Source organism: Budorcas taxicolor, chromosome 7 (assembly GCF_023091745.1).
Source record: "Budorcas taxicolor isolate Tak-1 chromosome 7, Takin1.1, whole genome shotgun sequence".
NCBI lineage: Eukaryota > Metazoa > Chordata > Mammalia > Artiodactyla > Bovidae > Budorcas > Budorcas taxicolor.
The window spans coordinates 108,831,636-108,858,756 of record NC_068916.1 but is presented as its reverse complement, the minus strand read 5'-3'; the positions used below and the strand labels follow the sequence as shown (position 1 = coordinate 108,858,756).

At 44.5% G+C, this 27,121-nt stretch overlaps 1 protein-coding gene across 1 annotated transcript; it reads right to left on the bottom strand.

Moving 5' to 3' along the window:
• On the bottom strand, window positions 1-26,269 carry SLC25A46 (solute carrier family 25 member 46). The gene is made up of 8 exons (XM_052643114.1): window positions 26,002-26,269; window positions 23,065-23,107; window positions 22,071-22,128; window positions 19,140-19,217; window positions 18,608-18,708; window positions 6,782-6,838; window positions 5,500-5,557; window positions 1-1,638 (listed from the first exon to the last, which is right to left on the bottom strand). The coding sequence occupies exons 1-8, from the start codon at window positions 26,267-26,269 to the stop codon at window positions 1,060-1,062; spliced, it is 1,242 nt and encodes a 413-aa protein (XP_052499074.1). The 3' UTR covers window positions 1-1,059.
• Between the last annotated feature and the right edge of the window lie 852 nt (window positions 26,270-27,121).

Genomic DNA, 27,121 nt, shown 5'->3' with positions numbered 1-27,121 from the left:
AGAATACAACTATGAACAAAAACTAGAAGAAAATAAAAATTAAATCCATTACTTAATGATGACTCTATGAAAGGCATGAGGCACAAATTCTTGGGTAAATTTTAATCGTGACTTCTCTAAGACAGGTCATTCAGAAATGAAAGGCAAGTGACATTCCCTTTAGTACACAATTTGTAAATGTGGAAATAGGAATCGTCGTCATGATTATTTTCTGTTTCTGTCAATAACAGTGGCTCTAAAAACAGTCTGATGATTCATAAAACTCGGTAAGCAAGTCTAACTTTATAAACATGTAAGTAGATGGCACTGAAGCGGTGGGTTTGACATGGACAAGCACGCTGTCTGCCTTTAATCTTCTGGGTACCTTGGCTTTTAACGCTTTGTCCTGATGTTCAGGCAGAAAGCACCTAACTTCATTTTCACAGTAAGCTGATCTAAGAGTGGAAAACATGTAGGGATGAAGGAAATTCCAAGTTACGTGCATGCATACAAATGGCGTCATAATAGTAAATGAACGGCCATTGACGTTCTACAGGGACAGTGTGATTTAACTCTCAGCTTCTGTTTATAGACTGCCAAATCTAATCCTTCTTGTCTTTATCACTGACAACATAATTTGCTTAAAGGTAAACTATGACCTCCTGCTACTATACGCTGTGTTAAGAATAACATACCAATATCAATCCAGAAGGTGAAATAAACGTGTAATAAATATTAAAGTCAGATGAAATAAATTCAGCTCTGAAATTTGGTTTTCAGTTTGCTGACAAATATTTGCTTCTTCCCAAGATTCCTCTTAGTTCGGCATTAGTGCTATCCTAGCTAGAATTTAATTCATACAAGTGTTTTTACTGAGTTTTCAAATTTGGAATACTCTGAATCCAAAATATATACCTATGCCTTTTTTAAAAAGTGGAGAGTCAATATAATCATCGTGGGCTGTACCTGCCAGTTTCAGCTCTTTTCCATTTTGAACCCCCCGTTTTTCACTTTTGTCCTTCATAATTTCATAATAAAGTTTCCAGAGGACGTGTTTCAGACTAACCAGGGCTCTGAGTCTCAAGCACTATTCTGAAGAAGTGTGGAGTAAATGATTTTGGTAATCTGCAACACGGCCGCGTGCAGCGTGTACTGGACGACCACGGCACCAAACCCTTTGTAGAAGCCGAGCGCACCCTCCTCCTGCCGTATGGTGCTGACGCAGTCTCTCATGCCCTCGTACTGCGTGTTAATCGGAAGCACCTCGTAGCCCAGGTCTGTGTTGTCGATGATCGTGCGTGTTCCCTGCACGTGCAGGCGGTGCAGAACCGTCTCCAGCGGGTAGAGCGTGACATCAGAGCAGAGGCTGGCCACGAAGTTGGCGATGAGCTCTGGAAAGTAGGCATCCAGCATGCTCTGCACCGGGCTGGCGCTTTCGGCAAGGTGGCTGTCGTAGGCCTTTCTCTTCAGGACGAGCAGGACGACCTTCTGGACGACCGAGCTGATGACGTAATGGAGAACCCCGTGCAGCACCGTGGGGAAGACCAAGGACAGGAGCGGCAGCAGGCGCTTGCTGTGAGGCACGCCCAGGCCGATCGCTCTGCCAATTCCCTCCTTCACACACTCCAGAATCCCCGCACCGTCTCGGATTATCTCACTCTGCGATGAAAAGGGGGAAAAGGGTAAAAATCATCTGCTTCTTCCACCACAGAGGAGGATTCTTTTTAGGTCCCTTTAAATCCCTTTCAAATTAGTGTTCTGACTAAAGGGGAGAAGCATCAAGGGTTGCAAATGTCAAGTGTTATCTAGGCATTGGATTTTTTTTTCAAATAAAATTTCACAGAACAGCAGTGAAGTTGGGAGCTATTCCAACTGGGGAAGGGAGATGGGGAAGAGACGTGGCGGGGGACACACCAGGTGTCCCAGCCTCAAGAAGCTCCCCAGGACTCATCCTGAAAAGGATCAACTACCCTACAGGAGGAGGCACAGGGTTTGGATGGGAAGCGTGGCTTTACCCCTGGCTCCAGGGTGGACTTGCTGGTTCTGTGATCATGGGCACCTGTGACTTGACTTCTCCCAGAAGCTTACTCTTCTACAAAAGTGGGATTCTGCACAGAGCTGCTGGGAGAATTAAATGCAAGAAGGCCTGGTGCACTGAGAACCTCAGGAGATGTGAAGTCACTATCGTCGGCAGCGTCTCTACTGTCTGTAATTATGGGGCGCGTGTAAGAAGCTGTGATACTGGTTACAGAGGAGCAGACAGGCAGGAGAGGACTCTCCAGGTGGCCTGGTGGTGAAGAACCCACCTGCCAACGCAGGAGATGAGGGTGCGGTCCTCGCATCAGGAAGATCCCCTGGAGAAGGGAATGGCAGCCCGCTCCAGTATCCTTGCCTGAGAATCCCATGGACAGAGGAGCCTGGCGGGCTACCGTCCACGGGCTGCAGAAGAGTTGGACGCTTATCAACTAAATAACAACAACAACAACAACGAGGCCAATCTGGCCGCAGCAGTGATGGAAAAGAAGAGCAACAAGTGACTTAAAAAGGCATTCTGGGGCCACACCATGCCACCGTGCAGACTCTGGTCTTTAGTCAGGTGGGAAATGACTAGCTGGTCTGAAGCGTAAGACAGAAAGATGTAATCTGTGTTGCAGAGGCTGTCGTGCAGAGGAGCGTGAGAGCAGAGGCTGGGAAGCCAGTTAAAGACGCGATGGTGGACCGGAATAGCACGCAGCAAAGGAAACGAAATGCTTCACCTGGGCTTTCATCATAAAATTACAGCAAGCAGGAATTCCTGGTGGGAGGGATGTGGGTTATGGAAAGAGAAGACCAGGATGAGCTCAGAGTTGCCGGCCAGAGGCGCTGGAGGGACAGCAGTCCTCTCGCCGAGCTGGGCCGCACTGCCGGGCAGCGACCGGGGGAGAGATCCAGAGTTCAGAGATGCGGGGTCTAGGGTGTGAGCTCCAGCTGCAGTTTGCAGTCTAGCCCACAAGGAAAAGGTCGGAGCCGGACACATAGATGTGCGAGTTTGCAGTCAAGCTAAACCATGAGACTAACATGAGCCCACCTAACCTCGGTCATTTCCCTGCCTCTGTTTCCCTTCCCACTCCAGCCTATTGTAATACAGCAGCCAAAGAGAGCCTATTCAGGACCTAAGTCAGATCATGTCATCCTTCTGCTCAAGCCCACCACCGACTTCCCGTCTCCCTCAAAGCAAAGCCAAACTATCACAGCGATCTTCAGCGTCCTGTGTGCCCTTTCGCCCTTTTCCATCTCAGACCTCATCTCCTCCTGTTCTCCCGTCCTGAGTCAGCGTCAGCCGTACCGGCCTGCTCTTTGCTTTGCAAACACACGTCGGATGCAAGCCTCTCGCAGGGTCTTTGCACCTGCGTTCCCTCTGCTTAGAATGCTGTGTTCCCAGATACCCATGTAGTTCTTATGTTCACACCTTTACTCAAAGGACTTTTGCTTCTGAATGAGAACTTTTCGGAACTTAAAAAAATAGTAATCACTTCTCTCTACCCATTACACCTCTTAATTTCCTTGTTTTATTTTTATTCTCTTTGGCAGTTAGTACCATGAAGTATCCTTTTATTTATCTTGTTTACTCTGCTGAGAAGTCTGAAATTCACCTCAGAGAATATGAGTCAACATGGATCCTTACTCAGCAAAAGGATATGAGCATTGCACCTTAAGAACACTAACCTTGCATAAGCATGTAGAATGGCCTTTAAATCCAAGAAACAGAACAAGGGGTCTTAGTAAAAGACAACAAATCACTAGGGAGTCGATATTTAAGAGCTTCAGGAAGTGTTCTTTAGGAGATCTATGCATAAATGTGTGATTTTCAAGGCAAAGACCGTTCTCAAAGAGATCTGAGCTCCCCAGACAGGCAAAACGCCCTCTATGAAGTAGGGAGAAACCAGCTATGTGACATGAAGAGCTGGGAATGGGGGCCTATTGATAGGAAGGAGCAGACCATCTCAGATTCTCCCTCAAGTCAGAACTGACGACAGGATGACTGTTCGCTATGAAGGATGAAGGAAATACGAAAAGCAAGAGTTCCCTAATTTTTAAACTCATAGAGATGGGAGAGTTGGAAGGAGTCACTGGGGTACATGAGTCCCCCGGACAGTGACTGCGGTGCAGAGCAGTGAGGGGCACGGCCCGCGCCCTGGAGCACCGAGGAGACGCAGTCAGGACGCCGCTGAAGGCAGGGAGGGCGCTCGAGAGAGGAGAGCTCTGGGAGGAAAAGAGCGCGCCAGGAGGTCGGGCAGGAGGGAGGTCAGGCAGGAGGGAGCCCCGGCAGGAGAGACATCGGAGAGACATCGGCGACGCTGGGCTAAAGGGTCAGAAGCGACAGCTGGTGGGCCAGGGGTGCTGCACAAAACATTCCTCTAACCTTCGTAATTCAGTTAATGGAAGACTCTTCCCGTTTTATGGATGAGAAAAACAAGGTTTAGAAAGGCTAAGACATCAGCTCTCAGTCACACACCTCATTTAAGCAGAGAAACGCTTGTGACACGGGGCTGTCTGAAGCTAGCCCTCGTTTTCCCCGGTATATCACCCTGTTTGTTCTTCCTTCCTTATCTTCCTGCTGTTGTTTCCCTTATCTTTGAAATGATGTCATCTTTACTGATAACTCTTTAAAACTGCAGCCCCGTACGAAGGTTATATCATTTTCACGCTGTCAAGTGCAAGGGGACAGGAAATACCTGGGTAGCAAGACATTACTATGTCGAATAATAATTCTACAAAATACACACAGGATCAACGATGCGGCCAGAAAAGCACCTGAGTGGAAAAAGAGTAATCTGAAGAGGTAGCACCGATCCAGTGAGGCTTTTATAGAGAGCAAACTCATATACGTCAGAGAGAGAAGTACCCAGAGCGTCGGCCCCCGGAGACAGCAGAGGGCGGGGCTGGCGGGAGGCCGACAGCTGCCGGTGGGGAGGGTCAGGGGGCTCCTCCCGGGGCGGGATTCCATGAGCCTGCAGCGCCACCACGCGGTCACAAACAGTGACACAACGTAAGACGCGGGCAGGCGACCGCCGAGCTTCCGCGCAACGAGCGTTCAGGGCTCTAAGAAGCGCGCGGCCCCTAAGCAGCGGGGGCTGCTCTCCGCACTGCCCCACGCTCAAGCAGCCGTCTACCGTCGGACAGGCCCTAACCACTCGAGCCATACCGAAGCGTCTTAAAAAGCTGGGGGGGCCCTACAGACGTTTTCCTATTCAGAGCCAGCCACAGGCTGCGTTCTGAGACCTCTGACTGGAGAGTACAGCTGCCTATCCTAAGGGATAAAAAGAATTAACACCAGAGGCGTAAAGTAAATTTGCAAAGAAAACGGACACACTGGCAACGTACCTAGTATAGAATCTCTGATATATGTATGGTATCTGTGAAAAAGTGTTTTTAGAAGGATATTGTCTTAAATTTTTATGACACTGTCAGACATACACAATATACTGAATACTCCAAAAGACATTTTTAATGGAAAAATGACAATAAAAAATAGCTCACCTGTACTGTTTCAATTAGACTTGCTGAATAAAAAGGCATTGCCACTATATAAGTTAGGCTGTAGAAATTAAAACAAACTGATCAGTACACTGAAACAAGAAGCTTACACTAAATTTTTGAATACCTACTTTAATATATCAGCATAATCTATATTCAAGCTTGAATTACAGCTTCAAGGTTTTCAACTATTAATACTTGTAGCCTAAAGATAACTTCAGAGACCTATAACATAAGATGCTTTACTCAACAATTAGAGACGAAAAACTATGCATTAAAATAACACAGGGACAGCCTGTAAAGAAAGTAACTTATTTTGGACCAGTAAAACGTACGCTTGTTTATGATTCACTGTTTGGACGTCTACCTGCACACAGCTAACGTAGCCTAGGAATCGGATACTTCAAATTTAGGATGAGGGATCCATTCCATTGCTTGCCTTTTTAGTGACATCTAAACAAGGCTACTGTTCTGCTATGGTCCTATCTATTAGCATTATTCATTCCCAGATTTCCCACCCAGCAGAGCTAAGCCAGTCTTCCATGGTGAGTGAAGTCCCCTTTTATTATTAAAAAACAATATTGCACAGCTTTGCAAAGTTGCTTCCTATTGCCACTGCTGAGACATACAACTTTGCAAGCCTGCAAAATATAGTCACTTAAAATAATATCAAGGTGGGACTTACCTAACCCCATGGGCCAGGTCCTGGCAAGTAGTGGTTTTCAAGGTGAATGGAACATCACTAAGTAATAATGTGCTGGAATGTCCCACAGAGGGAGCCAGCAAGCTGGGGGGTTTCCAATTCACAATCTTCAAGAAAAATTAAAAAGTGAAGAGTAAAATTCTAATCTATAAAACGGTCGGTGTTGTAATGTCACTAAGTGCCTTTAGGACTACATTTTAATGACACTAAGGTTTTGAGTTTGCTCATCACCATACAAATAAATTTGTATGTCTGCTTACCAATAAAATAATGATAATAATTATAAGAATAATAATTTTCCTGGCAATTCAGGTTTAACAAGTTGACGATCCCTGCTAACTTCCTAAGAACACAAAGTAAAATTAAGTTGTGATTTCAGCCTTCCACATAAGAAAGATTTGAAAGATAACATATGTTTCAGGATTTTATTCCTAAACTGTGTTAATTTTCTTACTAAGTTTTAGTCCCACAAATATTTCTTTTGCTCTTATTTTCCTTAACTTTTATTTAATAAGCTTTTTTAAGTTCTAACACTATAAAAACTGGTTAAATTTCAATACAAATGCTGCTTTTGATACTTACGATTTCAATAGAAGGTGTTCTCCTATTTGTTTAGGATTCCATTTATGTGAAATCTCCCTAAAAAATAAATAAACAAAAGCCATGCTATTTAAAACATCCTGAATTAGCCCAAGTTTCAAAAAGGTAATCAATTTTTAATTTTTTTTAATCTGTAGGAGAAATATATTCTAATGGTGAATAATTTTCTTTCTGGAACCTGTCAAACAATCGCAGTGGATTGAAAAGAGAAAAAACACAGGCTGCACTGAACAAGGAGGAAGCGGTGTAACTGATGATAGAAATGGACATGGGGGAGCTCCCTGGTGGCCCAGCTTAGGACTCCATGCTTTCACTGCTGAGGGCCTGGGTTCCATCCCTGGCTTGGGAACTGAGATTCCAGAAGCCATGCAGTGTGGCCACACACACAAGAAAAATGGCAGGCAGGAAAAGTGGACGGCGAAGGGAAAAGCAGACAGGAAAACAGAATAAAGGAAGAAAAACTTATTAACTGTAGCGCTGAATGACACAGACGTTTGTGTAGCACCTAGTTTTCAAAGTGCCTCTACTTATTAAGATGGCATTACTTTTGTGATTTTTTTTTATTATATTCTATTATCTTTTTAAGCTCCTGCTATATGCCAGACATTGTGCAAAGCGCTTCGCATAAATTATTTCTAACCTTCACAATGAACCTATAAGCCTCATTTCATAGATGAGGAAACAGGCTCAGTGATGGTTTGTAAGTTACCCAAAGCCACGCCACTAGTCAGTGGTGGAGCTGGGTCTAAACCCTGGTCCACGTGACTTGAAGTCCATACCATCTGCCTGTACTGCCTCTCATCTCACTTGATACAAGGACTCCTGTGAGATGAACAGACACTGCCTTGTATATGTTACTGCCTTGTAACATGTACAATAAGGTATTGCCTTTTACTTATGAGAGACAGAAAGGTCAAAAAGATCACAGGGATATGTTCAAAGGAGACGTACAGAATACCAGGTCTGGGACCAAGGTCTAGGACTGTGTGCTTCCTGCGATTTAGGTTTCTTTTGGAAACCCGAAAAGAGAAGAGAGGCAAGCTGAATGAAGAACAAAAAGGGAGAAAGTTACATCAAGAGAAAAGTCAACAATGAGAAAATATGGAGAGTAAGGGGGAAATCAAAAAAGGAGGCAGAAAAAAATGAAAAGGCAGAAAGGACGGGAGGGAGGAAGGTGCAGTGACAGAAGAGGGGGATGCAGAACCGAGTGGAGACTGGCTGCGGCAGGCCGGCGGCGCCACAGGCGCTCACACCGTGCCCTGAGCCAGAGCAGGAGCCCGGGAGAAACAGCCCCTGTTGAGACGAGGGAATACGACGTAAGAAGACAGAGGGAAGGTCAAGGAAACCACTAATAACATACGTGCTCTAAACACAGAGTCAGGACACTTATGGCATGTGTGACACATGAGTGTTCCTACATTTTTCTAGAGACTGAAAGGTCTGCAGAGAAACTTTCCCAAAACAACCATCTCTGATTTAAAAGACCTTAGAGAATGTTCTGGGTCACATTCTGATGAAATTATTAACAGAATACTATACTAGCTCTGAACAACTGTAGAAAAATAGCTGGAATGACATTTAATGGTAACAACAAAAATTGTAAAACAGACTAGGCTACTTATCTGACAGTGACTTCATGGTTATAAAGCAAAACACGCTAAAAGGTTTGTAGGTCTATTACTCTTGTGTGTGTGCCAACTTGCTTCAGTCGTGTCCGACTCTGCGACCCTGTGGACTGCAGCCCACCACGCTCCTGTCCATGGGACTCTCCAGACAAGAATGCTGGAGTGGGCTGCCATGCCCTCCTCCAGGGCGTCTTCCCGACCCAGGGATCAAACCCACATCCCCTACATCCTGCACTGGCAGGTGGATTCATTACCACTTATGGCACCTGGGAAGCCCTCTATTCTCTTATATGGCCTCAGACAGGGTTACCACTGGTTATGATGAGGTCAATTTTGAGCATTTCATTAACATTATGGATACATGCGTCTGTAACCTGCCTCTCTGTAAGGACTGGGCCGCCTCTGCTTTGAGTACTAATTGTTGTTCAGTCACTAAGCCTTGTCTGGCTCTTTGTGACCCATGGAGCGTGGCACGCCAGACTTCCCTGTCCTTCACCATCTCCGGGAGTTTGCTCAGACTCACTGAATACTAATTACTGCTGCCAATTCTTAAGAACATTAGGACTAAGGTAAAAAGAGAAGAGAAAGTTAAAACCAAGTATTAAAAAAATGAGACACTCTTCCTGGTATCTGGTATCTATTCCTTTGTAAAATGTGTAAAACTTACTGGTATAGCTCTAGAAATTTAAACTAGCACACTTAAATGCTTCACGAAAGAGGGCAGTCTGAAACTCTACTTCTGATTAAGCCTTTCTATATTTCACCGCCAAGTACCAGAATACATAGCTATTTTTAATTCGCTATCTTCACATGCAAACACTGCCCTTCAAATGAGCCACGAAATTAAAGGGAGGTGACTTGCTTTTTCTCAGGCGTTCTATTTGATAGACACACACTCCCAGGCACAATCAATATTTAAAGCAACCGAAGTGTGAAACACCGCTTTACCTGTGCAGCCTTTACCTTTTGTTACAACCATCTGTTTACTTGTTTAATGGCTGTGCCGGGTCTTGGCTGCTGCGCTGCCTTTTCTCTAGTTGTGGCGCACATGCTTCTGATTGCAGCAGCTTTCCTCACAGTAGAGCGCAGGCTCTGGGGCACCGGCTCGGCAGGCGCGGCCCGCCGGCTCAGCTGCTGCATGGCACGTGGGATCTTCTTCCCAGGCTAGGGATCGAACCTGCATCTCCCGCACTGGCAGCAGATTCTTTACCACTGAGCCTCCAGGGAAGCCCCCAGCCTTCACTTTCAATTGCTTCTTACCTTCCCATGACCAAACAGCTACCTCTTTTAAAAAACCATCTAACCCAAGCCCCTAATCTTCTAGCTCCTTCTTTTCTTCTCTCCTCTTCCCAGCTGACTGTCTCAACTTGCGGTTTCCATGCCCTAACTTCCCACTCATCACTAAGCCCATTCCAAATTGGCTTTTGCCCTACTATTCGACAAAAACAGCTCCTGCCAAGGTCTCCGCGGCCTCCACCCACATCACTAAATCACACGGGCGTTTTCGTGGCTATACCTGAACTCTCGGCAGCCGCCATGCACTTGTGCTCCCGGCTGCTCCCGCACGCCCTCCCTCCCCCATACTCCACTACCCCAGACGCTTCTGGCTTTTCTCCCTTCCTCTGGTCTCTACTGTGGACTCCTGTGCAGGGGCACTGTTCTTGAATCAGTGACTTACGCTGGAGTCCCTGGCGGAAGCCCTCTTCTTTTCCTCCTTTATATGTTACACCCCTTCCCTAGGCAACCTCATCCGACAGGACACTTCAGAACCTCCCAGATCTGTTGTCTTCAGTTTAGACTTCTCTCTGTGTCAGAATAAACTTCTCCAAAATCAAACTTATGATTTTTCTTTCTTAGACTCTTCCAGTGTTCCCTAAGGGAGAACTGTTAATCAGAAAGGAAATCTTCTGAACTGGAGAACGATTTCATCGTATTTAAAATGGAATGTGTTCAACGTCAGTGAATCCAGATGAGTTATTGGGAGAAACAGACAGCAAAAGAAGAAAACAGTAAAATCTACAACTGCACGCGTGAGATGAGTCAAGCTAAGGTGGAGTCGGCCAAAGGGATTCCGAGAGACCGAGCTGCCTTGGGTGGGGTGCTGCTCATGTTAATGATCTGAGAAACACCACAGGAAAGAAAAGGCCACTTCAGAGCAGAACAACATGAAGTCTGACTGACTCTGCCTCAGGGAAGGTTTGGGGAAGGACTGGGATGGATCTGGGCAGTAGACAAAGAAAGATCACAAATGATAACCCAGGGTTATAGTCATTTTTTTAATCACACTAGGACCACACCCTTGTCTAACTCAATGAAACCAAGCCATGCCTGCGGGGCAACCCAAAATGGGCGGGTCATGGTGGAGAGGTCTGACAGAATGTGGTCCACTGGAGAAGACAATGGCAAGCCACTTCAGTGTTCTTCCCTTGAGAACCCCATGAACAGTAGGAAAAGGCAAAATGATAGGATACCAAAAGAGGAACTCCCCAGGTCATTAGGTGCCCAATATGCTACTGGAGATCAGTGGAGAAATAACTCCAGAAAGAATGAAGGGATGGAGCCAAAGCAAAAACAATACCCAGTTGTGGATGTGCCTGGTGATAGAACCAAGGTCCGATGCTGTAAAGAGCAATACTGCATAGGAACCTGGAATGGCAGGTCCATGAATCAAGGCAAATTGCAAGTGGTCAAACAAGAGATGGCAAGGGTGAACGTCGACATTCTAGGAATCAGCGAACTAAAATGGACTGGAATGGATGAATTTAACTCAGATGACCATTATATCTACTACTGCAGGCAGGAATCCCTCAGAAGAAATGGAGTAGCCGTCATGGTCAACAAAAGAGTCCGTAATGCAGTACTTGGATGCAATCTCAAAAACGACAGAATGATCTCTGTTCGTCTCCAAGGCAAACCATTCAATATCACAGTAATCCAAGTCTATGCCCCAACCAGTAACGCTGAAGAAGCTGAAGTTGAACGGTTCTATGAAGACCTACAAGACATTTTAGAACGAACACCCAAAAAAGATGTCCTTTTCATCATAGGGGACTGGAATGCAAAAGTAGGAAGTCAAGAAACACCTGGAGTAACAGGCAGATTTGGCCTTGGAATGCAGAATGAAGCAGGGCAAAGACTTTTGCGAAGAAAATGCACTGGTCATAGCAAACACCCTCTTCCAACAACACAAGAGCAGACTCTACACATGGACATCACCAGATGGTCAACACCAAAATCAGATTGATTATATTCTTTGCAGCCAAAGATGGAGAAGCTCTATACACTCAACAAAAACAAGACCAGGAGCTGACTGTGGCTCAGATCATGAACTCCTTATTGCCAAATTCAGACTTAAATTGAAGAAAATAGGGAAAACTGCTAGACCATTCAGGTATGACCTTAAATCAAATCCCTTATGAATATACAGTGGAAGTGAGAAATAGATTTAAGGGCCTAGATCTGATAGATAGAGTGCCTGATGAACTCTGGAATGAGGTTCGTGACATTGTACAGGAGACAGGGATCAAGACCACCCCCATGGAAAAGAAATGCAAAAAAGCAAAAAGGCTGTCTGGAGAGGCCTTACAAATAGCTGTGAAAACAAGAGAGGCGAAAAGCAAAGGAGAAAAGGAAAGATATAAGCATCTGAATGCAGAGTTCCAAAGAATAGCAAGAAGAGATAAGAAAGCCTTCTTCAGCGATCAATGCAAAGAAATACAGGAAAACAACAGAATGGGAAAGACTAGAGATCTCTTTAAGAAAATTAGAGATACCAAGGGAACATTTCATGCAAAGCTGGGCTCGATAAAAGACAGAAATGGTATGGACCTAACAGAAGCAGAAGATATTAAGAAGAGGTGGCAAGAATACATGGAAGAACTGTACGAAAAAGATCTTCACAACCCAGACAACCATGATGATGTGATCACTCAACTAGAGCCAGACATCCTGGAATGTGAAGTCAAGTGGGCCTTAGAAAGCATCACTATGAACAAAGCTAGTGGAGGTGATGGAATTCCAATTGAGCTGTTTCAGATCCTGAAAGATGACGCTGTGAAAGTGCTGCACTCAATATGCCAGCAAATTTGGAAAACTCAGCAGTGGCCACAGGACTGGAAAAGGTCAGTTTTCATTCCAATCCCAAAGAAAGACAATGCCAAAGAATGCTCAAACTACCGCACAATTGTACTCATCTCACATGCTAGTAAAGTAATGCTCAAAATTCTCCAAGCCAGGCTTCAGCAATACGTGAACCATGAACTCCTTGATGTTCAAGCTGGTTTTAGAAAAGGCAGAGGAACCAGAGATCAAATTGCCAACATCTGCTGGATCATGGAAAAAGCAAGAGAGTTCCAGAAAAACATCTCTTTCTGCTTTATTGACTATGCCAAAGCCTTTGACTGTGTGGATCACAATAAACTGTGGAAAATTCTGAAAGAGAAGGGAATACCAGACCACCTGACCGGTCTCTTGAGAAATCTGTATGCAGGTCAGGAAGCAACAGTTAGAACTGGATATGGAACAACAGACTGGTTCCAAATAGGAAAAGGAGTACATCAGTGCTGTATATTGTCACCCTGCTTATTTAACTTATATGCAGAGTATATCATGAGAAACGCTGGACTGGAAGAAGCACAAGCTGGAATCAAGATTGCTAGGAGAAATATCAATAACCTCAGATATGCAGATGACACTACCTTTATGGCAGAAAGTGAAGAGGAGCTAAAAAGCCTCTTGATGAAAGTGAGAGAGGAGAGTGAAAAGGTTGGCTTAAAGCTCAACATTCAGAATACAAAAATCATGGCATCCAGTTCCATCATTTCATGGGAAATAGATGGGGAAACAGTGGAAACAGTGTCAGACTTTATTTTGGGGGGCTCCAAAATCACTGCAGATGGTGAGTGCAGCCATGAAATTAAAAGATGCTTACTCCTTGGAAGAAAAGTTATGACCAACCTAGATAGTATCTTCAAAAGCAGAGACATTACTTTGCCGACTAAAGTCCGTCTAGTCAAGACTATGGTTTTTCCTGTGGTCATGTATGGATGTGAGAGTTGGACTATGAGGAAGGCAGAGCGCCGAAGAATTGATGCTTTTGAACTGTGGTGTTGGAGAAGACTCTTGAGAGTCCCTTGGACTGCAAGGAGATCCAACCAGTCCACTCTCAAGGAGATCAACCCTGGGTGTTTTTTGGAAGGAATGATGCTAAAGCTGAAACTCCAGTACTTTGGCCACCTCATGCGAAGAGTTGACTCATTGGAAAAGACTCTGATGCTGGGAGGTACTGGGGGCAATAGGAGAAGGGGACGACCGAGGATGAGATGGCTACATGGCATCATGGACTCGATGGACGTGAGTCTGAGTGAACTCCAGGAGGTGGTGATGGACAGGGAGGCCTGGCGTGCTGCTATTCATGGGGTCGCAAATAGTGAGACACGACTGAGCGACTGAACTGAACTGAATAAATACTCAGAAACTATAAGTTTGGTGACTTACGAAGCATTAAAGATTTATTCTTTTTCTCAGGTGTCACCATCATCGGTATAAAAAGACTAAATATTGGTGGATCCGTACTGTCTCACCTAGTGATCACCATGCAACTCAAGACCTCAGTCCTGAGACCCTGGAGCCCATCCGCAAACGCTGACTTCTGTGAAATGCTTTGGCTTACTACTTCTTACTGCTTTGACGCTTTGTCTGCTATGACTTTGTTTTCCCCCAAGAAAAGTCAACCATACCCAAAGCAGTCAGAATTTAAAAAAAGAAAAAAGGTTTATACTCTAAGAGTGGCTTCACTCGACATCTAATTGTGGTTGTTCAGTCGCTAAGTTGTGTCCAACTCTTTTGCAACCCATGGACTGTCGCCCACCAGGCTCCTCTGTCCATGGGATTTCCCAGGTGAGAAGACTGGAGCTGGTAGCCTTTCATTCTCCAGGGGATCTTTCTGACCCAGGGATTGAACCCACATCTCCAGCACTGGCAGGCGGATTCTTTACCACTGAGCCACCAGAGAAGCCTGACATCCAGTTACATAACCCGAAATCCTAGAAGTCACCCTTGACACCTCCTTGTCTATCACTGACCAACTTTAACCCATCACCAAGTTCAACGAATTTTATCTAAATATATCTCAAAGTCATCCATTTACACCCATCTCAAAGATACAATCCTGGTCCTAGTTACCATATTTCTTTCCTAGGCGGTGATAGCCTAGGAACACGTATCCTTGTATCTATTTTGGTCCTCCTGCGGTCTCTTCATCTCCACTTACAACGACCCTTTAAAAACATCCATCTGATTATGTCACTGACGCCTCCTTAAAACTCCAATACTCTCAAAGCGGTCTACAAGGCCAAGCACAGACCGGCCCTCGCTCTCCACCCTGCTCTGAGTTCAAACTCTATGAGCGTCTCCCTCAATTACCAGGGCTGCCCAGGCGGCTCAGGTGGTCAAGACTCTGCCTGCAATGCCGGAGATTTGTATTCAGTCCCTGGGTCAGGAAGGTCTCCTGGGGGACATGGCAACAAGCTGCAGTACTCTTGCCTGGAAAATCCCATGGCCAGAGGAGCCTGGCAGGGAACAGCCCACGGGGTCGGACAGGACTGAGCGACTAACACACACTCCCCCAGTCACACGAATCCGCCACCTTCCCACCGCCACACTCTGCACAGATTAGCCTGTGTCTCCTGACTGCCATTCGGGCCTCAGCTTAAGTGTCACTTTCTTAGCGACACTGTTTCTAACCCTCTAACACTCTCATGGAACCGTACTCTTTTCCTTTAGAGAACAAATCTCAATGTGTCATTATTCATTCATTGGGGGGATTATTTTTCGTAACATATGTCCCTTACACTAGCTCCCAAAGGTCGTGGTCGAAGGCACCTTTGGTTTCTTCTCCTCACGGTGTATATGCCTGGGTCAGCGAGGATCTAGCACAGAGCAGCAGAGAAGGCGACGACGCCCCCTCCAGTGCTCTCGCCTGGAGAATCCCAGGGACGGGGGAGCCTGGGGGGCGACCCTCCATGGGGTCACGAAGAGTCGGACACGACTGGGCGACTTCACTTTCACTTTTCACTTTCATGCCTTGGAGAAGGAAATGGCAACCCACTCCAGTGCTCTCGCCTGGAGAATCCCAGGGACAGGGGAGCCTGGTGGGCTGCCGTCTATGGGGTCGCACAGAGTCGGACACGACTGAAGCGACTTAGCAGCAGCAGCAGCACATAGTAGGGACTCAGGAAATATAAGCTGAATAAATAAATGAAGTGATGAGTGAGATTTACCAACAAAACTTAACCTGAGTAGAAAATCTCAAAGATAACCTTTTGTGTCTTCTTTAATAAGATTCAAAATGACCAGGAGAAAATATATACACACACAACTGATGTGTCTGTGTGCCTAGAGAATAAGAAAGTTAGATAACAAAATTCTGTCTTCTCATTCCCATTTTCCTCTTCCCTTCCCTTAATCTGAAGCTAAAGTTACTGCTTGGTCTCTGCCTTAGAGACATGCTGTTACGTCCCTAAGGTTCCAGAACTAAAAAGCAGCATGCGTGCGAGCACGTGCATGCTAAGTCGCTTGATTCAGCCGTGTATGACTCTTTGCAACCCTATGGACCGTAGCCCATCAGGCTCCGCTGTCCGTGGGATTCTCTGGGAGAGAATTCTGGAGTGGGTAGCCATTTCCTTCTCCAGGGAATCTTCCGCCCCACAGATCAAACCCAGGTTTCCTGTGGCTCCTGCACTGCAGGCAGGTTCTTCACCAATGAGCCACTGGGGTAGCCCAGATGCAGTATAGCCAGGACCAACAGTGTTCTGACTGCAAATACAGAATTCTTTATAACACAGAAATCACTGAATTTTGTTAAATTTTTATTTAGCTCCTATTTCCTGAATCCCTACTATGTGGTCAAAATTAGGTATACAGTAAGGGGAAGAAACAAAAGGAATCTGTGACCCTAAAGGTTGGGACCTAGTGTAAGGGACATATGTTAAAATAAAATAATCTCACTAATGAATGAATAATGACAAATTGAATTGTGTGTTTGTAGGAGAATGTCAAGGACATTTGATGACAAGTACTACATTTCGAACTTATGTGTGATATAAAAAGCAATGGGGTAAAATTACTGAAGGTTAGAAATTCACATTTTTTTTTAAAGTATGAGAGGAGCAACTTTCAGCTGATGAAACGTTTTTGTTTGCAATATTTTGCAAAGCTGTGTTAAAGGAACTTCAAGGCTATGTGGTCCTTTGAAAGCACTCACAGTGGCAAACAGCCTGATACCAGCCTCTTCTGTCTCTAGTTCCTTCCCTATGAAGGCTGAATCTCAAGTCTGAGATGCTAGTGGCTGCACCTTCAGCTCCCTCAGGTCCTTGCCAATCCAAAAAATTAACCCTGCCAGGGGCCAATTCTGGATTGAAAAACCATTTGGTCTTTAACTCCACCCCAGGGGTTTACTACTGATTAAGAAAATCAGAGTCCTGCTATACAGCACCTAAACAAATTTATGGGATCTCCAACATTATCTCTTAACGTTATTTCCATAGATTCCTTGCAAAGTTCCCCTTCGGTCACTCAGAGCTGTGACTGTCCCAAACATCTGTCACTGGTCTTACGCTCTTTTACTCTGACCCCCGTGCTCATCCTTCTTTCACCTCATCCTGTTTCAGAGAGAAAAGAGACCCATGAGCAAACATTCCGAACCTTCCTGCCACCTCCCTCCGGAAGAATCCACGGCTCTGAGCCCCCTCTCGGCTTCCAGGCCACCACTGTCCTCTAGCTTCCTGCTACTGCCAACTTGTTCTGTTAGCATCTCTCTCTACACATCCACCCATCCATCCACCCCCACATAGAGCCCAGGATTCTGTCCTTGGTTCACTCTGTCATGTAACCTACACTTTCTCCTTAGGGAAATTCACCCATCCTTCAAGCTTCAGCTGAACATTTTCAAAGCCATGCCTCCAGGTTCAAATTTTCCCTGGACTCTGACCCACAGTTCCAGCCTCTTCTAGGCATGCCCCCTGGATGTCTCAGACTTCATTTACTGAGAGTTGCCTTATCTTTCCCACTCCAGCTTACTCTTCTTCAGGAATTCTCCAACTCAGTTCCAATCGAGAAATCTGTCACTGCTGCTAAATCACTCTCCTACAACCCCATTCCCAGTATTATCAACTATACTTCAGAAATGTTCTGTCCAGCTTCTGCTCTGTTCCATAGTTGAGACCCTTCTCAATCTGGCCTATATTACCATAACAGTTTCCGTAAGTCTGTCTGCACACGTCCTTTTTTTTAAACATTGCCACTTGACTATATCCTTGATCGAATAACCTGTATATTAAAAAAAGCAAACAATCCCCCACCTTTGGTTTCCAACTCCACAGACAATAAAATCTAAGTCACTTAACAAAGGCAGAACCACGCTTCAGTCTAGCACCTCAGCTTTTCATCTTATCCTACTCCATACACGCCCAATATTCTAAGCACGAGACACTTCTTACCACTCAGACCTTCCAATTTCCATAAAATTGTGGACGCTGTCACCTCGACTCTCCTACTCTGCCAAGTTATCTCCTACTCATAATTCCAGATCTAGCGCAGACTTCAGGTTTTAAAGAGAAATTGTTGCCGATAAATCAATGTGAAGTGTCCCGTGGACGCCGAAAGGGGCTTCTTTAATTACAGCAGGAATCATGATGTGGGCTTCCCTGCAGCTCAGCTGGAGAAGAATCTGCCTGCAATGCAGGAGACCCGAGCTCCATCCCTGGGTCGGGAGGAGCCACTGGAGAAGGAAATGGCAAACCACTCTAGTACCCTTGCCTGGGAAATCCCACAGACAGAGGAGCCTGGCGGGCTACAGTCCATGGAGGAGATGGCAATCCGCTCCAGTGCTGACTGGAGAATTTCATGGACAGAGGAACCTGGCGGGGGGTCGCAGAGTCAGACACAACTGAGTGACTGAAGTGAACTGAATACGTAGCAGCAGGAGCTGAAAGACGTATCTCAATAGATACTAGGCCAGGAAGGGTTTTCTTTATCGCATACCAATTCCATAAGACATAATTATTGACTCTGTTTCTTCTCTTAGCTACTTTAGGCAAGTTTTCAAATTCAAGGTATTTTTAGCAACTATCATTTTTTCATATTTTTAATATGAAGCTAATAATGAAAAATGCTAAAAAGGTACCTTGGTAAAGGTGTGAATTCACTGATTATCCCCTCTGCTCCAAGTGTGATTCCCTGCACAATAAATGTACTTCCCATTCCTTTCCAAAGGGCCCTTGGTCCCTAAAATGAACAAAACTTATTATTATTTCTGCTAATGCCTAAAAAGGAAATATAAAAGTTCTTAATAAAACTTGACATTCAATGTTTTCTGCTATTTTCCAGTAAGCCATTATTCTAAGAACATTTTAGTAGAGAATGACAAGTAAATCACCTCCTTTCTTTACTATTTGTTGGGTGGCCTACATTTAGGCCAAGACACTCTAAATTAATTATCTCTAATATGGATTAAATACCCTTAATATTTAATTAATTTTGGCAAAGATGTGAAGTTACTGATTATTCAGTGATATCAAAAGATATCATTACCCAGTTAAGTTAGTTTTAGCATAAGAGTTAACTAAATTAAAAGGAATTATTGTTGGTTTAACTGTTACTAAGGCCAAATGGTACATTATAAATAGCTTTACTAGAATAGACAGATTATTTCTCACCTGGGTTTTGTTGAAGCTGTACATAATATTGATGACTGTAAATGGGGTGAGATGGTAGTGCCGAGCATGGTAGTTAACCTGTAAAAAAGATATTTATGATTATTTTCTATTATTGTTTTGTCAAGAGATAAGAGCATCAAAGATACACAGTGGAGTCACAGCATAAACAAAAGCTCAATTGTAAAGTCAGTATGGATCATGCAGAAGCGAAACTACTTTAGAAAATGCTCTAAATAACTTAAAAGTGAAGAACATGTGGTTACACACACAGCCCTGAAAGACCAACGTGTAACATATCCGGGCTTCCTTCATAGCTCAGCTGGTGAAGAATCTGCCTGCAATAAACTACATAATAAAGAAGGCTTTGCTGTCTGATATTTATGTTTCCTTAAATATCAGCACGAAATTCACTGTGGCAAAATGCTCGTGCCATGTAACACACAGGAACCACAAAGAACTCTGGGAACAGACTTCTGTCTTCCACAGCAAGCAGTAACAAGCTATGAACAACTGGGAAATTATGAAATCAGTATAGGGGATCAGAACTAATGTTTATTAGGTGACATAATAAAAGAGTATCAGAATGCATCACACACTCTGAAAGTACTACTTTATAAACCATTTTTAAACATCACTCATATATGTATACACTGGCTTACAATGCAATATTGTCACAATGAAAAAAATGTGTCTAAAATTCACTCTTCTGGGGCATATATTGGAGAAGGCAGTGGCACCCCACTCCAGCACCCTTGCCTGGAAAAATCCCATGGATGGAGGAGCCTGGTGGGCTGCAGTCCATGCTAAGGGTCAGACACGACTGGGCGACTTCCCTTTCCCTTTTCACTTTCATGCACTGGAGAAGGCAATGGCGCCCCACTCCAGTGCTCTTGCCTGGAGCGTCCCAGGCGGACACGACTGAAACGACTTAGCAGCAGCAGGGCATATACACTACCCCTACTATTTAAATAGGGAATTCTCTCTATATGCTTACATTTTGGTGCTAAACATACAAAAACTTATTTTTTAAAAAAAACTGATTTATCTTTTCTAACTCAATTTTCAAAGATGATGTTATACTATAGGTGCTTTTGCCAGTGTGGCCCACTAGCCCTCAAAAGCTCATTATCCTTTCAGGGGATAGACGTGTTCAAAATTATTTTCTTGATACTAAGGCATCATTTCCTTTGTTATTGTGTTGACATTTCCAATAATAGTGCAAAAGCAATAGTGGGTAAGACTGCTAACTCTGGCATAACTGAAGGCAGCGGCACCAAACGGTATTTTCGTGCTTACTGAATTCTTCATCTGACTCACGTGTGAAGAGGCAAAGCCACCTTCCCTAAAAGATGTCCTTGGTGAAGCAGTGACTTTTATAGAATCTTGACTCCTGAGTACATATCATTTTTCTAATTTAATATTTTGTGTATTGCATAATGAATATGCTGTCATAAGAAAAAGAACTTGTCTGATGGAGCTGTAAGTCTGAAAACAGTCACTTTTTTCCATGGAATACCATTTTTTTTCCTGGAAAAACTAAGAAGACTATAGTTACTTGGGACAAACATATTCTTAAAACTAAACAAAGTGGCTCACTGATTAGAGAACAAGATTATTAGTTGCCAATGATAAATTTGAGCCTATGAGCAAAAATTAGAAATCTGGAAACCCTACATCCACTATCATGAACCTACCAAAACTCAAAATACTTTTCTGGTGAGATTTATAGTGATTGTAATGATGGTGGTATTTTAATACAGTAAAAGCAAATGTCATAACATTTAGATTATATAATCAGTAAATCAATATTTTTCAATTAATCAATGCATGATGTAACAGAATCACATATGATGAGTAAAAAGAAACCCATTCAACATGAAGGACAGATCAATAGGTTTTAATGTAAAAGAGTATAAAAAAATTTGATCTGTGTGGTTTCGGATTTCACATTGCAAATAACTTTATCTGCCAATTACCTAAAAAGATATAAAACTCCCATTTTTAAATACATATGTATATAAGGCTAGGCTTTCTTGTTTCTTTCAAAAACCATGTGTTGCAACAGACTGCAGAAACAGATGTGACAATCTGGCTGGCTTCCATTATGCCAGGCATTAAAGGTATTTTCAAAAACGTTATAGTGATTTTTCATAAAAATGTTCTTTATGCCAATACCTCATCAATTTATTGTTTTTTTAATGAATTAAACATATATATATACATATGTAAACATATATATATATATATATATATAAATTTTTCCAGTTTGGGGTTCTAAAATGGCAAATATTGGTAGATTTAATCCATAAATGCGAGAGTTGGACTGTGAAGAAAGCTGAATGCCAAAGAATTGATGCTTTTGAACTGTGGTGTTGGAGAAGATCTTTAGAGTCCCTTGGACAGCAAGGAGATCCAACAAGCCCATCCTAAAGGAGATCAGTCCTGGGTGTTCATTGGAAGAACTGATGCTGAAGCTGAAGCTCCAATACTTTGGCCAGCTGATGCAAAGAACCGACTCATTGGAAAAGACCCTGATGCTGGGAAAGATTGAGAGCAGGAGGAGAAGGGGACGACAGAGGATAAGACGGTTGGACAGCATCACTGACTCAATGGACATGGGTTTAAGCAAGTTTCCAGGAGTTGGTGATGGACAGGGAGGCCTGGTGTGCTGTAGTCCATGGGGTCACAAGGGTCGGACACAACTGATCGGCTGAACTGAACTGAATCTATACAAACAATCGTTCTTTGGGGATCTCAATAAGTTTTAAGACTTAGCTTTCAAATGCCAAAAAGTTTGAGAACTGATATATTATACATTTTGGTATACATCACACGGAATAATGGTTACATGGTCTCAGCAATTTACCTGAGGCCTATACATCAAATCAGGGTTAGGGTCACTGTTTAGAAAACCACAGAAAGCACGCTTACCTGACACTGGCGGCGCAGAACGATGCAGGGATGGGCCAGCACGTTTTCTGTGAAAAGACTATAGAAGGGCAGCCCATCTTTACAACACATGCAATTTATGCTTAAAAAACCATGTACTACTTAAGTGATGCATTATTCTTAAAAGTAAAAAAACAGTTTTCAAATGTTTAGACGTGTTTACAAATCATTGTACCAATAACAAGATTCAATATGAAAAAAAACTAAAGTCAGATTTGCAAACTGCTAAGCAAAGAAACAACATGTAATATTAATATGTACAGTATAAAGATGAAATTATCGATACACTTGTAGGCCTGATATGGAAAACTTACTTCCTAGACAATTTAAATGCCCCTTCCCCGTGCTTTCAGAGGATGTGCTGTGAACAAAGTTCTTATCAGAAGAGCCACCCATCCTATAAATTTTGGCGCGGATGTACTTTGCACTTAGGTTGTAGGGATTTTAATGAACATATTAGGTGAAACCTAGATGCTATGCTCTTTTTTCCTCTCTAACATCAACTCTTTATCACATCAACACTAGTTGAATCAAATATCACAAAATAAATACTAAAGACATCTCAAAAACTATGTTTACACAATACTTTACAACATATGGAAATGTTGATTCTACAGATGCTATGCTGCTAAATATCTTGTCATAATTCTGATGTTGAGGAAAAAAGTTCAATGCAAAATGACTTGTTTTCGGAGGGGGAGATAAAATTACATTTTATTTTTTGGACAGACACATGAAAAGTTCTTAAAATATTCCTTTAAATTATTTTGTGTTTAGAAAACTGAATGAATTTTCACTATCCTTATGGGGGAAAATCATAGGTCTTAAATATTTTTTTCTGCACATCACTTTTTAATATTTAGCTACTTCTCCAAAAATCAATCTAAAGGAAGTAATACAAATTATTTAACATTATAAATTAAAGAAAAAAACTTTAAATAATATTTGAATTAAAAATCTTTAGACAAAACATTACCTTGCAAGTCCAATACCAAATCCAGCAAATCTATTCAACTGCTCTGAAATAGAAGGAATAAGATCACTCATAACCATTATTTAGGTTTACCATAAAAAAGAACAAAAAATATCTTTTTACTAACATGACGTTCATTTAAACTCCATGTCCCCAAATCAAATTTTGACAGGGGCCAGAAAGGTCATCTGAATGAATGAAGAGCTCCACTGGGGCTTGTGGCAAGTTACAAGGGGCAGACTCCCTAACCGCTTTTCAGCTCCAACTCATTGTTGCCACATGGAACTCTGAGTTCAGGGTTTCAAAGCTGTGATTTTTCTAAACAGATATTCTCATTTTTATATAGTATCTTCCAATTTTAAAATGCTGGCAACTATTTTAAAAAGGATTAAAATTTCACGTAGACCAAATCAAACATGTTTGCAGGTAAATGCCAAGGGCTACTAGTTTTCAACTTCCAACTAATTTTTTTTTCTAGTGAGGACTCTGACTGATAACTTTCATCAACCATACCTCCTGTATTGTAATCAGTCATTCACTGTGACTGGTGGAAAGTATCTGTGTTACACCAACAGGTGCAAGCAAAACATCCCATGAATATAATTAAGTTGAAAGAGCACTTAGGGTAGCTGAAATGGGAAAAAGAGGCTCTCTTCTCAAGTTTTAAAGACCTTGATGTGTTGTTCTTTAGTTGCTAAGTCGTGTCCCACTCTTTTGTGACCCCAATGACTGTAGCCCACCAGGCTCCTCTGTCCATGGGATTTCCCAGGCAATACTGGAGTGGGTTGCCATTTTCCTCCAGAATAGTTTGATAGTAGCTGCTTAATTCCTGGAGAAGGATATGGCAACCTACTCCAGTACTCTCGCCTGAAAAGTCCCAGGGACAGAGGCCACTTGACACCCTGTAGCCCATGGGTTGCAAAGAGTCGGACTTGACTGAGTGACTGAACACGCAGCTAAATCAGGTCTCTGTGATACACTACTGCGTACATACGTGCTGCTGCTCATGGCACAGTTATAGTCTGATCAGGAGGGTTTACAGCTGGGTTTACAGTCAAAAGAGAAAATAAATTTTTTTTTCCCTAGCTGAAAAACTTAAAATCATAAAGACGAAATATCAAACCCCAAGAGACTAGACATTAAATTTCAGCTAAAATATTCACAAGGGACTTTTCTCCCACTCTCTTTTCACTCCCCTCTTCTCCAATCCCTCCCTCTCATCTCTGCTCTTTCTAATGAAGTAATGCCCTCACTATTCCCTGAGAGGCAGAACAAGACCATGTAAACAATCTCTGGGGAAACCACCATTGCCTTGAAAAATGTACAAGGGCAGAGGCTTCTTTTGCCCAATTAAGATACTTTCCTCCTTTCATCTTTTCCCTTTGTGTTTGTATAGGTCATCCAACAAACTAACAAAAAAATACCACTGACATTCTCTGGAAGGTGTCAGGAAGGCTTACTAGTATTAACTAAGTCTCCCAGGCTTCTATCCTCTTTGCAGAGTTCTTCACCAGCCTCTTAACTGCTGCAAAACACTCCATACAAAACTCTGGATAGTAAGATCTCATTATAACCATCAACGCATAAATTATGAAAAGGTAAAACGTCAGCTTTACTGCCTGAGAAGGTAACTGTGAGGCAATCACATATGCATTTTGAATAATTTATAACTTTCCAGTACTCCTTCTGAGACCTATGGGAAAAAACAGAGCTAGACAGAGTAAAAACCTGTCTATATAACACTGAGTAAGTCACTGATCCTCCATCTATCCTCACTGGATGATAGTACAATCTGTTCCTCCCCGGAACCCAAATAAATGTTACTGTACTTCCTAGTCAAAGAAATGGGGCTAAAATTTATGTCTAGACTGTATGTAATATTTAAGGATATGATCTATTATTCTAACACTTTTAGAATGGGGACATGCAGCAGCCATTATCTCCATTTTATGACTCCAGACGATGTTGAAAATATCTACATCACATAGGGTTGCAATTAAAACATCTCTATCTTCTGACGAGGAGGCCTGGCGTGCTGCAGTCCATGGGGTCGCAGACTCTGACACGACTGAGTGACTGAACTGAACCGATCTTCTGACATTGCAGAGTAATTATGTCTTGATTCCAAATTCTTATCTTGAAAATGTCTTAAGTGTTTTTCATGCTTTAGTGGAGTTTTTAAGTAAAAAAAAGAGAGGAGGAGGTGGGAAAACACAGCAGTAGTTTGGGATCTAGAACACACACACGACTCCTATGATTCCATGGGAAAAAGACTAGACTTTTAGCCTACTGTGTGGCCCACACTGTTTCAGGCATTACTGACACCTCATTTTGTTTGTTGGTTGTTTTTTTTTTTTTTAACAAAACCCTGAATTATTCTTCTATACACCTTAAAGATGAGGACAGCAAGAGAACACAAAGATAAGAAAGTCTCAGCTTTTAAGAGTGGTAGAGAAAGCTCTGAGCCCAAGACTGCCTATGGTCTCAGAGAAAGTTCTTTGCACGGCGCAAAGCCACCACTGATCAATGGAATGAAGGTGATGCAGCGGACAGTCCATCAGCTATTTCTCACGTGAGTCCCGATAAACAGCAAACCAGTCTCCTTTGTGGATTCAGGGCATGCGAGGGAGCATCCCGAGACCTTCCGTGATCGCTGCCACGCCAAGGCCGTGGCAAGCCTCTCCAGAAACCACTGGAGTAGGGAGAGGGCGGAGGCCTGTTCCGGGGGCAGAGGGCGAAAGGAGCGGCGACTCCGTGGTCTGCGGGGGCCTGGCCTCCGGTCACTCTCCCCGCCCCTCCAGCGCCCGGGGTCCCTCCCTGCCGCTCCGCGCGGACCACCCCGCCAGCCCTCCGGGGCCTCCAGGCCCTCGCTGCCGGCCCGCAGGCCCTCGCCGCCTTCCCTCCGGCGCCCGCCCCCCGCACGCCCCCCCCGGCCCTCACCGCCGCTGCGCCCCGCGCCGCCGGGGCAGGGCCCCTCCGCCGGGCCCTCGGGCGGCGTGCAGGGGGCGGGCGCGCCGCGGCGCGGGCTCTCCTCGGCCCAGTGCAGGTTGCGGCTCCCCGGGATGTCCGGCGGAGAGGTCACCCAGCGGCTCAGGTCCGACGCGGAGCTGAAGGGCCTCGCCGGAAAGGCGCCGCCAACGCCCGGCTCGTCCCGGGCCCCGCCCCGGGAGCCCAAGCCGTCGAACCCGTCCGGGCGCCGCGGATGCATCGCGCACAGGGGCAGGATACGGCCAGCCCGCCCCGGAGCCCGCCGCCGCCCGGGCCACGCCGCCTCTCCTCAGCGGCCGCGGCGCCCGGGCCGCCTGACACCCGGAAGTCACGCCGCCGGCCCGGACGTGCAGGCAGCACGTGACCCGACCGCTTCCTGCGGCCGCGGGAGGCGCGCTTGCTCAGGGAAGGCGGCGGCCCCCGGAGCGGCGGCCCGCGGGCAGGAGGCCGGGGGGTGGGCGGAGGCCGGGGGGTGGGCGGAGGCCGGGGGGTGGGCGGGGCTAGGGCTTTGGAGGAGGCCGCCGATCAGGCGAGAGGAGCCTACCGCTAGAGGACGCGCGGTTGGGCGCCTCGCCCGGCAGTGCCTCGCCCCACACAGGGGCCCGAGATCTATATTTCTCTCGCTAGTGCCCCGCCAGCCACGAAGGAGCTCTTGGAGGTTCCAGCTGCCGATGTCCGCAGGGGCACACCTGGCTCTCCCTCCGGTACTTGGCGCTCCGACTGAAATCTACTGAGATGCCTAGTTCGGCCCAGTGAACCCGGGAGTCTGTGGAAGGCTGGAGCAAGCCCTCCTCGTTCCTGCCCTCCTGGCTCCACCCCAAAATACAAACTGTTCTCCAGGACTTAGGAATTAAGCATCTTCCTTTTCTAAGGCCACAGAACGACTTTGAATAGTTACTGTAGGTTTTTTTTTTTTTTTTTTTTTGCCTTGTGTTTCTCAAGTCAGGGGCATATTTAAATCCCAAGCGATACTGTTCAAAACTGACACCTAGTTGAAAATTAAGAGGACTTCTAAAAGAGTCATCTACTACCTGTTTTTATTAGCTCCATGGGCTGTTTTGGCAGCATGTGT

Coding starts and splice junctions, on each gene's coding strand:
- SLC25A46 (XM_052643114.1), bottom strand. CDS start 26,269: ATGCATCCGCGGCGCCCGGACGGGTTCGACGGCTTGGGCTCCCGGGGC. Junction 19,218..22,070: donor TTCTGCGCCGCCAGTGTCAG/GTAAGCGTGCTT, acceptor TCTTTTTTACAG/GTTAACTACCATGCTCGGCA. Junction 1,639..5,499: donor GTCTAATTGAAACAGTACAG/GTGAGCTATTTT, acceptor TTTTCATCGCAG/AGTGAGATAATCCGAGACGG.